Source organism: Anarrhichthys ocellatus, unplaced genomic scaffold (assembly GCF_004355925.1).
Source record: "Anarrhichthys ocellatus isolate YVR2014 unplaced genomic scaffold, GSC_Weel_1.0 scaffold11, whole genome shotgun sequence".
Lineage (NCBI taxonomy): Eukaryota > Metazoa > Chordata > Actinopteri > Perciformes > Anarhichadidae > Anarrhichthys > Anarrhichthys ocellatus.
The window spans coordinates 2,097,969-2,114,905 of record NW_022280041.1 but is presented as its reverse complement, the minus strand read 5'-3'; the positions used below and the strand labels follow the sequence as shown (position 1 = coordinate 2,114,905).

General features: G+C 44.6%; 1 protein-coding gene across 1 annotated transcript in view; it reads right to left on the bottom strand.

The window, feature by feature from the left end:
• Nucleotides 1–1,058: 1,058 nt before the first annotated feature.
• cyp26b1 (cytochrome P450, family 26, subfamily b, polypeptide 1) overlaps nucleotides 1,059–16,937 on the bottom strand; it is a 29,103-nt gene continuing 13,224 nt past the window's right edge. The window contains exons 2-7 of the mRNA XM_031851143.1: nucleotides 15,178–15,402; nucleotides 7,456–7,574; nucleotides 7,173–7,329; nucleotides 6,854–7,009; nucleotides 5,173–5,454; nucleotides 1,059–4,628 (exon numbers count right to left, since the gene is read on the bottom strand). Of these exons, the coding sequence (XP_031707003.1) occupies nucleotides 4,236–4,628; nucleotides 5,173–5,454; nucleotides 6,854–7,009; nucleotides 7,173–7,329; nucleotides 7,456–7,574; nucleotides 15,178–15,402 (1,332 nt within the window). The 3' untranslated portion in view covers nucleotides 1,059–4,235. The remainder of the gene's footprint in view (nucleotides 4,629–5,172; nucleotides 5,455–6,853; nucleotides 7,010–7,172; nucleotides 7,330–7,455; nucleotides 7,575–15,177; nucleotides 15,403–16,937) is intronic.

The following is a 16,937-nucleotide window of genomic DNA, read 5'->3' as shown; positions in this document are numbered from 1 at the left end:
TGTGTGTGTGTGTGTGTGTGTGTGTGTGTGTGTGTGTGTGTGTGTGGGCATACACACTCTCAAACCATGTCTTTGAAGTGTGTGTAGCTTATTTATTATTTATTTTTAAATCTGTGCTCATTGTAATAGCTTTCTCACTTCCTCTGTCTTCCATCAAGCCAAAGGAAAACTCGCTGCGAACCTCAGAGCCGCTTTCTTCTTGATGTTCACAAACCGCTCTGATCTGCTGGCCGAGCAATAAAAGCAGATATGGAGGCATTGAGATGTTAGTCAGTCACCGTGCTGACAGTCCAAACCAGACCACTAGTTTCAGTGTGTGTCCCCCCCCCCCCTTCCACATGACGCGTCTCGGTCCCATTGTTGTAACCACTTAGTCCCTGAGGTAAAGGATCTGACCGTTTATAGCACATTGTTAAAGCTAAGCCCCCCAACAAATACCCACACTTTGAATGTCGGTAAACAACGATGCTAAAAACGAGTAAGGCCGGAGTATTGCATCTTGAAGACGCACAACCATGGCACCACAATGGATGCAGGATACGTGAGGCTTTGAAACAATACTGCTGGGACTACTGTGTAATTGATCCATTCAGTCTGTGCTCCGCATCCATAGTAGCCTTTACACTAAAGTGCTTTCAGTGCTCCGAGCTCTCGTTAGCATACGGACTGCCTGCCATCTGTTCGATTTTGCATGCTGGATGTGCTTTTGCACATACTTCCTGTGGTTTATAAAAACACCGTCACACTTTAGAGTTCATGCATCAAATCCAAAGTGGGAGAAATGACCAGATGACCCGTTGTTTTTTTGATTTGTTTCGTCCTCATTGCTACCAGGAGAAAACTTGTGGAGACCTTCAATTAGCGGTTAGCTGTAGCAACTAGTATTCAGCCAGGCAGCAAAAGAAAGTTTGCTGATTTGGTAGCCGGGGCAGTCCGGCAGGATCAGACTCCTTGCAATGCGGTTTTATGTTTCGTACATAAAAATCATAAATATTTTGGTATTGTTCTTAGCATACTCTCTTAGAAAAGGCGTGAGTACAAAATTCAGTATTCTGATATCGTTTTACTTTATAGTTTATTACAGGAGTACATTTAACAATCACGGTAACAAAAAGAAAAGGAGGAAAGTAGACCAAGACATTCATATTTAAACTAAAGGAACATTTTTTTTCCTGTAAAAAGAAATACAAATATTATGTACATAATGACATAAGACAGGTTCAGAGGAAGGGAAGTGTAGTCGCATGGCACTTAAAAAATAGACATACCTCGCAAGTGCTTTCTGTTTTCCATAATTAATATCAAATAAAATGCAGTGATAATAAGTCTGAATAACAAAACAAATAATAATTATTACAGTAATCAAATCAACAATATTAACATTTTAAACACTGTTTACAATATAACTGAAATACATAACATTCTAAATACATCCAATATTTATCAAAGACCTTCTCTTTTAGGCTAAAAACTCTAAATCTGTAATAGAATAAAAAATAGCATTTCAAATATCTTATAACAACAATATTAATCGTACAATAACATTAATATTAGGTTATTAGTAGACGTAGATAGCTGATTTTCCCTATGGCTTGCTAAGGAAAGGAATATTGTACAAATTAATATACACTATCTATTAATGCTCTTTTTGCTTTCACGAAATGCAAATATTTGAATCAGCTAAATTATATATATATATATGTATATGTATATATATATAAAGGGAAAGAAATAGCAAATCTCACTCAATACAAACTATAGCAATCTAGAACTCTCAATTAGAAAATGTACACAAGAAAAGCAGCAAAATAAATTCAATTTTTTTATATTTTTCTATCATGAAGAAATCAGTGGTGTGGTTGGTAGAAAGAGTGAGCAATGTCCAGAACAGGCATGATCCATCCGGAACGCTATTGGACCGTCCAATAAGAAAAGCCCCGCCCTCCCCTGAAAACTCCCCGGTCCTTCTCTCTCTCTCTCTCTCTCTCGAGCTTCGTTGCGGAGCTTAGAATTCTATCGAGGGATTCTAGAACGTCCAAGAGTTCCGCTAGCAAGTCCCAGAGTTCCGTTGCAGAAGCTGATCATGTATGTGACACGTGACCGTCTGACTCCAATGATGGAACACGCAAAGCTCTGAGAGTCCTGATTGTGCAATCACCTCAAACAAAAAATCTCTTATAGCGAAAAAAAAACAAACCCATGGAATTTAATTTTGTTTTGCATTCTTAGCGTTGATTGGAGGAGCAGCAAGACAACATGTCACCTTCGACACGCAACTCAAAATGTCTGCCCCAAGGAGACGGGAAAATAAAAAAGACAATTAAACAAACACAGAACGACAAAGCAACACTCAAGCAGCATGTAAGTAGGTCTCCTCCTCTCCGCCTCTCATCCCTCTGTCTCTTCTCCTCCTCCAGCTCAGGAAGTCTCTCGAGTCCTTTATCGTATCCTCGTTGTGGGACAAAGTCACCGTCCCAGAGGGTACAATCTCAATGCAACTTAAAAGTGTAGTTTATGCATCAAAGCACAGGTTCAGAGAGTTTACAAAGCAGACCTGGACCTCACTACTTATCGACTTTAGTGATCTTTTGTGGTGCCAATTGTGAATTCATGTCGATTGATTCTGCTTGCACCATCAGAATTGCTTCCTTGGTGGGGGGGGCAAAATGGTTGCAGAAGGTAATAGTAATAAGTCAAGTGGAAGCATGCGTTATTGGAAACCCCTGATATCCTCTCGTTTATGTGGTCTGACGGCAAAGTTATTGACAGAGTAATCGGTCCAACTCTGAAACTACAACAGCGAGTAAGTGACATTATTTACGGGCAGTCAGTCAGAGTTAAACATCAAAAAGCGAAGGCTTAATCCACCACAATGTCTACTCTGCACCTGAGTTCACACATCATTACGATTACTGTGATTTGTTATAAATATGGGCAACATTTTGAATCAATGCATATGGGCAATCAGTGGGTAGCAGAGACGGAAGAAGAGAGTATCCAAGCTTTCACTGGAGGTAAAATACAGTAAAACCCGGCAGGATGGCATTGCTTCTATTGTTTTTGTTTATTTGAGAACTGAAGCTTATTCTACTGTACGATTCATAAATGGAAGCAATATGTTGTGTTAAAAATCAATGCGGATTATATTGTAGAGGCAGGATTGTGAAAAATATAACCAGAAAGGAAAGGAAGGTTTTAAGAAATTGAACAAATTGCCCATTTACATCGATTCAAAATGCTATGTGGTCCACCCGTTACAATATGCAGCCAGTATATCTTCCCCGTCACAACTATATCTCTCATTTTTCAGCCCTTTTCTTCCCTGCCTGAAATTATATTTGGCCTCAATTAGCATTAGATATTGAAGCCGATATTTACTGCATTATGTTACAGAAATGGTGCGGAGCCAATCTTACAGGCTCGGCAACGCAGTTCACCTGTGACACAACCTGCTTCCCAACGTGCTCTGATCCCGTTGACTGCCTTTTGTAAACTTGTACGTAAACAATTGAAACGAATGAAAATTAATCTTGATGGAACTTTTGATTGAAAACACAATGCCACCACTGTTGTGTGTCATTCTTTCAAATCTTTCTCCAATAAGCAGAAAACATGAGTTTAATGTGGGAGGGGCCGTGAAAGATTCAGGCTCGAAATTCATCAAATTTGACCAGAAAATCTGGATCTATCAGTCTGTATATCCATCTCTTTTACCCTGCTAGACAGCTGGAATGTCTCACTGCATTTGATTAAGCACAAGCTAAATGCTAAAATATCATATTCTTTCGTCCTATACCCTGTTTCATCCATCTCGCCTTCCTTCCCCAACCCTCTTTACTTTTACTTTTCACTTCATTTCACCAAAAGTACCACCATACTTCTCTTTCTCCCATTGTGCACTACCCACCATTCTCTTTCAAATTATATTACATAGCTTTTTTTGTACATACACTTTGTTTGTATATTTCTTTAAAAAAAAAATAATACACGGAATAGAGCATAATTAAGAACTTTTTTGGCAGCTTCTTCCTTTCTCAGAGGAAAGTCCCGATCATCATCAGGTGTAACAAGAAACGAAGACCTGCTTTTCTTTTTAGTCTGAAAAGGAACCTCCAACTTGGCAAAGGTGGAGAAGAAAAAATAACTCTGAAATTCTTTCTTTCCTTCCTTCAATCTTCTCCCTCAAGACTTCTTCGATCACTCACCCCTCCCCCTACTCGTCAACTCTCTGCCCTTCAAACAGTCGCTCCCAGCAGCTCTTCCGACTTGGCCATGATCTCGTTCTGGTTGGAGTCCAAGCCGTAGAACTTCACCTTCAGCCCGTCGACGGGGTGGACCACTGGTACCGTGACCACGCGGGGGAACTGCCGGGTGGCCAGCTCGAAGCGGCTGGTGCTAGCCAGCTCAATAGCCAGGATGCGAAGGAAGAGGGTGGCGAGCTGCTTGCCCAGGCAGGACCGGACACCACCGCCGAACGGCAGATAGTGGAAGCGTCCCTCTTTGTCTTCTCCCCGCTCCTGGCTGAAGCGGTCGGGGTCGAAGGCGTCCACATCCTTGAAGACAGCTGAGGTGTCGTGGGTGTCACGAATGCTGTACATCACGCTCCAGCCCTTTGGAATCTGCACTCCCTGGAGAAAGAAAGACGGAGCAATGGAGCCGGTTAGCAGATCTGTATGGTTGCAAACATAACTGCAAGTAGATTTCTTCGGTGTCATCAATTCTGGAAAGGTTGTTGCACTTTTGCACATCGGCTTATAAATTCAGAGATTATGTACTTTGCACAAACTCTGGTTCCAGTTTTTGTAACTCATACTAGCTATGAATAAGGGAATATGAGAATCAGTTGTGATGGCACTTTGTCCTTCTTAAATATGTCCTTAAAACCTCGTATTTTGGGGTAGTTTCCTGTAGATGGATCAGACTTTCAAAGCTGCTCTTCTTTATTCTTTATAAGTCCTTCATAAAGATCTTAGAAGACTATGTTCTAGCTTCTAATAAACTTTCATCTTAGCTCTTATTCTTGACATAAATTCCAAAGATGCTAGAAGTGAAGATGAATGTGCCATTTGGAAAGACTTCATCAACTGACGTATGATTAGGATGGCCAAGATATTAAAGAGATATTAGATCATGAAGTGGTATTCAGTCAGGAACTATTACTCGGCTACTCACGTCAAGTTCAAAGGTCTCTATGGCGGTTCGGTAGGCCCCCGAAACGGGCGTGAAGAGTCTCAGCACCTCCTTGATGACACAGTCCAGGTACTTGAGGCTCACGATGGTGTCCAGCCTCAGCTCTCCTGGCACAAGGCAACCATTCTGGAGGAGACCCCTGGTTCTCAGCTCCTCCCTCAGGCACTCCAGGACGGAAGGGTGGCGGAGGAGCTGCATGATGAGCGAGGTGCTGGCACTGGCCGTGGTGGCGAAAGCAGCGAAGATCAGCTCGATAGTCGACTCCTGTGGGGGACGATAGAGAGGGGAGATGGTGTGTCAGCGCGCTGGTTCCTTAAACCTTTTTGGCTTGTGTTGAGCAATGCCTGCTTATGAGCCCTCGTCACAAGTCCACCAAGTGAACACCGAGTGCAGAACTGTACTGAGGGCATTTGAGTTGCTTTGTCTTTACTTTGTAGGCATGCCAAGTGGTTTCTGCCTCAGCTACTGATATGCTAATGGCTTGTTACTTGAATGAAGGGTCCGGACAGTGGAAATATAGATGGTAGACTTATGTGCTGAAGGGTGATGGTGGACATTAGCCAAATGCCCAAACATAGCCACCATTTCTGTTTTTAAGGTGGTAGCAATACAAAATACACCATTTGCACCTGAGTAAAACAGACTATTCTCACCCAGCATGTTGTCGGGTCTATTTTTGCATGTCATTATTAAGCCAAATTGTGAGCAAACCTTACTTTGGGCACGAATCCACCACCCCACACCATTCCATTATAAAATCATGTTGTTTTTAATTCCTGAGAAGTAGCCTGTTTGGAAATATGAAGTTCAAATCCAAAAATAACATTTAGCACGCCGTGCCGAGCCCATTATTAAGGTAGTGGAATAAATAACGCCGAGGCTGGGCAGCACGACTCCTATTATAAACCTCTCATCTGCCATCATCTGTGTCAAAACATATTTCTGCCTCACCCGACGTGTGTGTGTGTCTGTGTGTGTGCGCGTGTGTGTGTGTGTGTGTGTGTGTGTGTGTGTGTGTTATATGTGTGCGTCAGAAAACTGCAGGAGAGTGCTTCAGCCTGGGCCTCTGCGACAGGGGCTCCCCAGTTCACTTTGTGTGTGTATTTATATACTGTGTGTGTGTGAGTGTGTGTGCGTACAGGAGGCCTCTTTCAGACCCCTAGCAGGGGGAGTGTTGACTTATTTTTGGCCCTGGACGTAACCCAGAAACCACATCGAGCGAGAGAGAGAGAGTTGAGTTTCCACAGAATTCCTCAGAATTACTTTAATAGGTAAATAGAGGGTGTGCCTGTCCATGACTGTGTGTGTTACTGGCTGCCTATGGGCATCAGCTTCGCATCCCTGCAGTCATATTTTACATAAAGATGTGTATCATAAGTCACTTTCATTGCGTATGATGCCAAGATGATTTGTTGGAGAAATTACAATAATTGTCGATGTGTGTGTGTTCGGTCAACGAACACAGGTTCCATTTTGGCAGTGCTTTAAACAGTGAGCGTGTTCATTATGCGTGACTTAGTGTTTGTTTGCACACATGCGCATCAGAGCTGGCGTGTTAATGCTCCTATGTGTGATTGAGGGGGGCTTCGTGTGCGTCTGGCTTCCCTCCAGCATGCGTTTCCACACCTTCTCCTCAGGTGATTTCTGTGCGTCGGCGCGTTACCTTCAGTTCCTGCATGGTGAGCTCGGTGCCGTTCTCTTTGGCGCTCTCCATCAGGACGTCCAGCGCGTCGCTGTAATCCTTCCCCTGGGAACACAACGGCTTCTCCCTGATGGCCTTCTCTATGCTTTTCTGCAGGATGTCTCGTGCACGGATACCCTGTAAACACACACAAAGCAGAGGTTACACCAGATACCAAGATTTCTCTTAAAGGAACCCCATTTTATGTAGCCTCAAACGAATGCTGCAGTTATGTGCCAGAAACACAAATCATTAGCAACTACGACTCAGCATAAAGGGAATACTTTACGTGAACACGTACCTTCCTGTAGCCGCTAAACGGCAGGTCTATAGGCAGGCTGAACAGGTTGTCAACAAAGTCCTGGAAGGTTGCGAACAGATGCCTCATCTCCTCCTCCGACACCCTGAATCCCAGCAGCACCCTCACCGCCATGGTGAAGGACAACCTCTGGCTCTCCCTGCGAAAAAGCAACCAATCAGGACCTCGGTCACATCCATAGATCCTCACTTGTATTAGTTGTTTTTGATGACATGACATTTCTTTCTCTTGTGAATGCGTTTCCACGCTAGGACGCCCACCGTACCTGTAGACGTTGATGGGCTCAGGGTTGGAGCTCCACACTCGGAGGCTCTCCTGGATGACCTGCTGGATTTTCGGGAGGTAGGACTCCAAGGCTTCGTGGCTGAACACTTTGGCAAACACCTGGAGAGACAGAGGAATGGGTATGTTCATGACACGTACTGTACAGACCGATAAAGATCACCCAGGATTTGCATTAGATGCTCATAAATTGTATGACTTGGCACACAGACAGAAAGCACAGAGACTTTCTTTTGAACAAGTGCAAGCAGAGGACAAAAGCTCTGATTAACCATAAAGACTGCACAGCGTAATCCTCCTCACTCTTATAAGTGCAGTAAGTACAAACTTACTTAAACTCTTTCACGGTGTGTTTTGAATTCATGAAAGTCAGTTGTAACATTTTGGTCGTTTTAAAGGGTCTTGTTCAGCGTTCGGTTGTACTTGGCTCCACTTCTGGTTGCAAAAAAACAAGATGGCGACGGCCAAAATGCCGAACTCAAGGCTTCAAAACAATCCACAAACCAATGAGACATCGCGCTGACTACGTGCATTTCTTATCCACGGTCTATTGCTTTAACTCAATGGTTGCGACTCATTTGACATTTTGCACAGTTCCTAATGTTCCCCTTCTTTCCCTCTCCTGTCACAGCTCTACAACATTCTCTATCCATTAATCCCCTTCGTCTCTCTTTTGAATTATACCAAGACTTTCCATCGTATGTTCATTCTCATTCATTTTCTGTGATGCCCATTCCACATGCATCTCCCTCCTTACAGAGACTTATACATTGTGGAGGTTTTTTCCCTGTAGTCAGCAGAACTCCAGTGACAGGCAGAAAGGAGGGGGGGTTAAGTCTTTCCTGGCTGCTCGTAGTATTTCTTAGTAAGAATCAGTCACCAGTCGTCAGTGTTGTTTGCACAAATAACATTCCATCTGATTTAAGCTCCGAAAACTGCCCTTAAAATAGTCTTGGAAATGATTTAGAAGTGGAGAACATTGGAGGGTAGAGGAGAAAGGCGTGCGGACTGGACTAGAATAGGGCTTTTATATTGATATGAATCAGTCACTAACACTTAGCTTTATTAGAGAAATAACTCTCTTGTGCTTTTGACCTTTTGAGCACTCCCTCAGTGTGGCTAATTTCACTGCTGCTTGGGTGAAATGTCAACTCTTTTTAGCGATGAGCTTTCATAAAAGACCGTTAAGTTAAGTTTCACAGATGTCAGGATGCTAGGTTTTATTCAAACAGTAATCGCGAGAAGGCAATGCTGAACACTGTCTGGCAGGTTCAGCGACTGGTACACATGGTTTGCATTTTCTGCCCATTGAAATGAGACTGGAACATTTGAACCAGCACGTTTTATATTAGAGATAAATACAGCCGTCTAATGATCGGTGGCCGGTCCGTTGATTCACTTTAAGAGCGTTGCAATCGTTTTGGAAATGCTAGTTAAGATGCGGGGCGAACATTCACATTTCTTTGTTTCGCTGTATTAGTTTCTTTCCTTTTTGGTCGATTTTGAAGTACTTATGTTGTAGTTTTTTTATGAGCTACTTTATTTTCTAACCTGCACAAACTCATAATTGCATCTTGTCTTGTGGTTATTTTCTCTATTTGTTTTATTGTTGTGGGTTCTTTTTTTATGGCCTTCCTTCTACTTTTTTACAACCATGCAGATAAACTAAACTATGCCTAACACATTATAGACTTACAAAACGAGTTTATTGTGCATTTGCAATATGTTTTAAATAAGCTAATACACTTGGATAACATGTTTATAAAGACAGACTGTTCCTGCTTCTTTTCATTGAGACATAAAGGAGGCAGAGAGGGAAGAAAGGAGCTTCTAGTGGGATCCGAGCCCAGGCCAGTGAGGGTACATGTGGTTCCTGAGGTCGATGTTTTAGCTACCAAACCATCAGTCGGGCACTTGTACTCTTATTTTGTCCTCTACCTCATTTTCCTCTCATTTTCTTTCTCCTCCATTGCCCTCTTCCCTCTCTCTCCCCCATCATTCCCTTCGTCGCCCTCAGAATGAATGAACAATAGTCCACTGAGCCGGTGATGTGTGCGTGAATAAGTGTGTGGATTACGTTGTGTGCGGCGTACGGCTATGTATTTATGCTGTGTGTGTGTGTTAGGGAGTGGTTAGTGCAGATCACAGGGCGCTCTAAGACGTTAGCAGCGCTACATTTCCTCTGCTGCCGCACCCTGGGGCCGCTGGGCACGGATCAGCTTACATGACCTGCTCTCCAACCCTGGCCACAGGGAACTACACACACTATCTGACCTCAAAACAGCCTGGGGGGGGGGACAAGGCTGTCATGGCCGTTATTTTGTCGCTTGGCGGTGGATTTAGATAATGTGGAGTAGAAGTTAATGTCAATGTAGTATCGCCACTCTCTGTTCTCCAAACTACGCGTGTATTTTCGGCATCTGCTTTGGCTGGAGCTTCCTGACAGACTTCTCCAAACAGATCCAGATAGTTAACCTGCTGGATATCTGGAATGTGTCTGCGATGCACATTCCGCTCGAGCGCACAGCGCTCGAGTGGCGATTCGCAAGCGCCAAGCTAACCTGGAAATCGGGGCTACAGATGTGTGGTGTGAAATAGGCATGATTGGATTTGGATGGAACTCAGAGGAAGGATGTCGCAAGGTTGCATATTTGCTGTTGATCGGCCCAAAAGAGGACGTCTACTTCTGTCTTATTTGTCCGTCTGTGTGTTACCAGGTTGGTTACTTAGTCAAACGTTTAGTTGGTTGCAGAAAGTCATCTTTTCTTTAGTTTCTCTACGTAATCATTCATTTCATGGGTTTCTTCATCAGTTATTTGGATGGTAAGGGGGTTGGTCGATCAGTCGTTTGATAATTGAATTACTTTTCACGTCGTTCACGTCAATGGTTTGAATCCATGACTCGACTGTCTATCAGTGCCTCAGCCAGCGGTTTGCCGGTTTGGCGATCAGACGCCAGCAGGCAAGAAAACTGGACTCGGAATCAGCAGGGAAATATTCGTTAAGCCAAACGAGGTTGTGTAACGCTGTGAATTTGGCCATTTAACCCGTCTGCACTGGATTAGGCGTAATTGGTCAATTTGGGCGAGTACTTTGCCGATTCCTACACACACACACACACACAGCGACTGACTGTCTCACTGGTCCTACAGTAGCTCAACCCTCCTGCTCCGACTATTCATGATTGTGTGTGTGTGTGTGTGTGTGTGTGTGTGTGTGTGTGTGTGTGTGTGCGTGCAGGCAGGCAGGCAGACGGGAGGCCGAGACTCTGAAAGGTAACTACAGGTCAGACGAACACACACGGTATCCTCCTGCACGGCCTGGCTGCCAGTCAAACGCTTTTTTTTTTTATGCAGTGTCACTCTGGGACGGTCCCAAGCTCCACACAGGACGGGGGTGGTGGTGGGGGGGGGGGGGGGGGATTGTTCAGTCATTTTGCTGCACCACAAAAACGTGACCGTCTTCTGTTAGCCTGCAGCGCAAAGACACATACACACACTCCCAGACTCTTACACACACACACACACTGATATAGTCAAACACACAGACACAGTCGTCCTAATAACGTCCATATGTCTTAAATTATGTGAAAGTGCTGTGAGCTGCTGGTTCCACAGACATGTAAAGACTCCTTTATTCTTCTCCCTGCCCTCCTTTCCTTCCCCTCTCTCTCTCTCTCTCTCTCTCTCTTTACTCCCGCCTCTTCCCGTCTCTCCCTGCCCCTTCATCCATCCTTTTAAAAAAAACAAAAAAACTTTTCTTTCTTTCTCCTCGTCACACAAGCAGTCCGTACGTCTTTCCATCATCACTTCCAATCACAAAAGGATTCACTTTGTTGACAACCTTTAAAGGGAAAATCTGGCACCTTTAGATGTGGATGTCCTCTTAGCTTGTATTGCAAACTGCGAAAATGGTCGCAGTACCGCCTTATAACATGAGTGCTTCCTATTTGTACGCTTTATTCATTGTAATGTGTTTTAAAGGGGAATGGCGCACTTTTTGCTCCACTAAATATCCCTGCACTTACTCAGCAGAATGAGGATTTACATGCAAATCAGAGAGAAGAGATCAATTATGATGCTTTGCTCTATTTTACTCTACCCTACAGCACACAAGCTTTATTCTCAGCAGGATTTAAATAATTTTTATGACATTCTGCATAAAAAAGTACTTTTAAGTATATTTAGCTGATATTACTTTCACTGAAGTTCATTTTTACTTGGACATAGAGTATTTTTACAATATTTTTTCCACCACTGCAGTATTTAAACATTGTATTACTCTAATATTTTGACTTTGTGCTACATTTTTTGAGAATTTAGACCATTTCTGCTGGCTTTTCTCAATCAATAGAGGAGCATGAGATCCTTCAGCTGTAAAGGGAATGTAAAGAAAATCACCTGAGCTGCAGGCTTAAGGTTTTCTTAAGACAACAGTGATACAGTTTGTATGGTTGTGAGTGTATGTGCACCCCCCTGTACAAACAAACTGTGACTCCGCTGCAACTCACCACTCGTATATCTTGTCTTTTAATTTGACCTTAGAGGCTGTTTAAAGAGCAGAGAGGGGACAGACAGGATGGGCTTCAGGACAGTTAGAATTGGCAGTGCCCTCTACTGGTGATGAACAGAAGCACAGGACACTCAGAGACACGAGGGCTGCACGCAGAGAAGCACACTGACTCACAGCATCTTCACTTGAATAGGGTAAAAAAAATAACTCGTAGATATCCTCATGAAACTTCCCCAGTTGAATACTTACATTAAGATAATTAGTTTTTGTATTACAAGTTTTCTGAAATGTTATGTTTAAATATGCAAATTAGGTATTATCTAATGCTACGTTTTGGTGAATTTAGTTTATTTTGAGCGTTTTCTCTCCACTAGTCTGAAAGAAAACGTGTTATGGAAGCAAAATAGCCCCAAATCTCACAATTGATCAGTGCGTAATACATCAACGGCCCTCTTCTACTCTTATTATCACTGCAAGAGAACCCATGAATAGAGAGGAAAGGGAAACTGGCCCGCCGTGTAGAACAGATGGAAAGAAAACAGGTTGAAGATGACGGGTTACAAGTGACACTTAAATCGAGGCAGATTCCTCCACGTGTCTCTTTTATTCTTGTCCAATCTCACTCTATTTGCCCTCCCTGTGGTTCTCCTTTTTCCTAAATGTAGGGATGGTTCCAATAAAAACAAGAAAAACAAGGGGGAAGGAAAATGTGGGGAAGAGAGAGAATGAGGGGGTTCATGCAGTGGAGGAACAGAAAAGAGTGAGTGAGCGGCATGTCAGGAGGGTGAAAATAAAGAACTGGCTGCCACTGTCAACACGGCGTGTGTTTGGATTCACCCGCTGTTATTTCAGTATAGAGGGACAGTTTCCACTGCAGGTCATGTAGGGCCTACTGAGGCACTTCAGCGTGTTAACAACAGCACACTTACCGTGTGTTTTGACAGTTCATTTTGATGGGCGAGCTAAAGAAAAGGCCCTAAATCATATGTGCAGCTTATTGTGTACAGCCAGGGGGGAAGAAAGGACCAATGTACTTTGGTCTCGTGTCATTCGAAGGTTAAAAACTGAAGTCGCAGGGAAACGGATCCCACACGAGGTCCACTGAAGCAAAGCGACCCATCAAATCTGATCTCCATTTGAATCTATTTGCAGTCGGTTAATCTTAAGAACACCTCGTGGAGTGCAAGAACATCGTTGGAACGCCTGAATGTGACTTCAGTTGGAGTCTGGAACCACATGTGTGACGCTCGGCCTGCCTCTCTCGCTGGTATCGTGTCCTTATACCAGTGAAGAAGTCTGTCTTTAGAAATAAGAGTCATGGACGGCTGACTGGAGAAGCCTTTAGAAGATGTGTTATAAGTGACTTCAAACTTAAAGCCAAAGCACCGACGCTGGCTCAGAGTTCTGAACCATCTCCAAGAGGTTGAGACCAAAGCCCAGATAGCCCAGACAGCCCTGTTCGATGTTGTTGTTTTTCAGACCAGGATGATGTGTGAGCCCTGGCTGGCCCCAGCTGGCCCTGACTGGCCCGTAGTGGAAAACCAGGCCGCCGTGGCTCTTTGAGGGAGTTAGTTTCCTAGCTTAACGCGGGGTTATATGGAAACTGGCTGGCTCTTGTTGGTCCACCGAAGGCTAATGTGCTGTGTGAAGATTGTTTTTCCGAACGCAAAACCACAAGGAGGGCAGACACACACACACGCACACACACACACACACACACACACACACACACACACACACAGAGAGGAGCAGTTCTGGTCCAGTGGGTCAGACAGTAAGCCAGTCGCTCATTCTTTCTCTCCAGTTGATGTTGTTTCGCTTCTGCTGTTGACTTAGTTTTATTACCCAGAAAACAGGAGGGAGGGCTGCCAACACACACACACACACACACACACACACACACACACAAACTGCCTAGCTGACCTCTCTGCACGTCTTGCTATTCTCTCTTTCTTCTGAATCTGTCCGTCTGCCTGTTATCTAAAAATGATGCAACAGTCAGAACGGTCGTCTCTGTATTTTGTTTGGGTTGAGTGCAGGGGAACGTTCAGGTGTGTGTGCACATACTATGGCTTTGTGTACTGTTGTGTGTGTGTGTGTGTGGAGCCCCCACAGAAAGCCCCTCTTTGTGCTGTGTTGGAGGCAGCCTTCCTAATCAGGGGTCATTACATGAGGTTTGTGCAGGGGTCTCCAGGGAGAGGAGAGGGGATCAGAGCCCAGATTAGACCCAGCCGACCCCTCACCGTCCCCGGGCACAGCGGCAACGAAACCTGACCCCGCCTCCGAAACCCCTTTTTAAATCTCTCCTCTCTCCCTCCATCGAGGATCCAGAGGTAGAGAAAAGTAGAGACTGATTTGCAGGAAAACACAGCAGCCTCTGCTGCTTGTTCGGCTTGTTTTTTGTCCTTTTGTGTGTGTGTGTGTGTGTGTGTGTGTGTGTGTGTGTGTGTGTGTGTGAGAGAAGGAGAGCGAGAGAGAGAGAAGGTATGTGCCCCGGGGATAACGGGATAATAGGAGGGAGAGGTAAGTGGCTGATTACCTGAAATGGTCCTGGCACGGAAAAGAGAGTGAGAGAGAAAGAAAAGGAAGCAAAGAGAGACAGAAGAAGATGTAGATATATATACATATATATGTATATGTATATACTGTATATAGTAGTCAGAATAAAGGAGAACTTAAGCAGAGAGGATGTGAAGAAAAAGAAAGAAAAAGCAGGTAACAGAGCGTTGACAGAGGGCCGAGTGATGGAGGGGTCGTTCTCACGCTTCAGTAGCCAGAACGCTGCTGATAAGACCGAGAGGACGGGATAGCTTTACACTGATACTCTGTCTTTCTCACTGTGTGTGTGTGTGTGTGTGTGTGTGTGTGTGTCCTACCTTCCTCGTTGTGTAGCAGATGACTCCACTGCTTTTGACAGTGGACGCCATTTCCTTTAAAGGGCATGTTTGTGTGTCTAAACTGTACCACGTCTTTCTTTGTGCAACTATCCGCGTGACTTTAATTCAGATTTTAACACTGCACGACGTACATTTTCCGGCACGACGTCTACAGAAAAGACAGACCTTTTTAATGCCAACATGTTAAGTTCCCAGAACAATCCTGCTTGTTGAGGAAGGGACGTCTTTCCTTCTCCTATGACACACCAATCTGCAACATGTGCATGCATATGCGTATTCGTGTATTTCATCCTGACCTTCCTCCTCTTGCGGTGGATGTCTCCGATGCTGTTGGCCAGCGAGTTGGGTCCCAGCAGCGTGGCGGTGCTCTGAGGCCAGTCCACCGTCACCAGCGTGTGCTCGCCCATCAGCACTTTGCGCACGTTCTCGGCGCCCGTCACCCGGATCAGAGGGCGGCCCAGCAGGTGGGTCTTGAACACGTTGCCGTACTTCTGCCTCCGCGACGCGTGGAAGCCCGAACCCTGGACAGAGAGGAGACAAGACAACATCAGTAACAGTAGAGGCGTACGCACAGCAGAAGGTGTGAGAGGAAATCCCCAAACACTCCACCCTGTTTAGCCGACGTTAGAGGAAAAGGCTTGTCTGTTCGAGAGAGAATGAAGAAATGAAAATCATCACGAGGAGATGAGGGGGATCTCCATCTCAACTTTTTTATAATCAGCTTGACTTCGTGCATTGGAAAACCAAAATGAACATGTCCGAAAGTTGATGAAGAACACTTAAATATTGTTAAAATAAATGTTTTTTTAGCTCAGCTGATGTCAAAAAGCTGAAGATGTCACCAGATTCCTTCTGCTTTTCTTTACTTCTAAGGATGCTTTGTTAAAGTGGCGACAAGCGTCATCTTTCCGAACATCATCATCGTCCTCCCGGTCCTCACCGTCACATCATTAACTTTCTCCACGAGCTGCCGAATGACTCTGCGATGGTTATTCTGCAAAGTGACCGAAGCCTTTCAAGTGCAGGCTCCTCGCGACTGATTTTTATGCGTGCTATTAATTTAGAGCAGCCTTTAGGGTTTCTGACCTCCACTCCAGCTTTGATCTTCACCTCTAAATGCTCTGAGTGAGTCTTTCTCTCTCTCTCTCTCTGTGGTTTGGGGCCCAAACAGATCATTTCTGGTGAGTCCCCCACATGCTAAAAGTTACTAATGTTCCCATCATCTCGGCTCCCAGAGCAGAAGTAAACGTAGACGGTGAAGGTAGCGGACAGCAGATGTTTAAGAAGCTGGTATACACAGAGTTAATCCAATGCAAACTGATTCAGGATGCCTTCAGGGCTCCAGTTCAGTTGTAACATCAACCAATGAATCACCGAGGGCAAAGGTTCCCAAAACATTTTCAGCTCCGGCTTCAAGTACAGTAAATGAAATGTCATGAAGACGGCAATGAAGGAATGTAAGAAGATCCTCGAGGATTTCATCATTTCCAACCTCAGTCCTTTTCAGCTGGAGCGAGCTGCAGGAACGAGTCCTGAAACCCAGAAATGAGTCGGCGTTTTTGCACTTTACCTCGTCTAAAAAGAAACCAGCGCGATGCTTTATTGCCACTTGAAATATTCTCAAGGACTGCTGTGTATCCACTACTAAAAGAAACACTCTGTGTTTAATGTTTCCAGAAGAAGAAGACAGTCTTTGGCTGAGAAGGAGAAGACAGCCGACGGGAACTCGACCAGAATCTACCGACAATCGGAGGAAGAAGACGCCAGAATTGACGCCACAGCAAAGAGCGTTTAGCGGCAGATGCTAAAAGTGTCTTGTAATGCTTTAAAAGTTGCCCAAACTTCGTTGCTGCAGATGATAAAGAAAAACCCATTTTTACACGCCGGGGCCCGACTAGAAGAAGCCTGCAGGGCCCATTTTCGGGGCCCTGCACGGCCCATTTTCGGGGCCCTGCCCCGCAGTTTGAGCAACCCAGGCTGTCGGCAAACCCCCAGAGGACCGGAGCTGGAGTCAGTTAGCGAGCTGACCTGGGTTCAGCTTTGACGCTGACCTCCA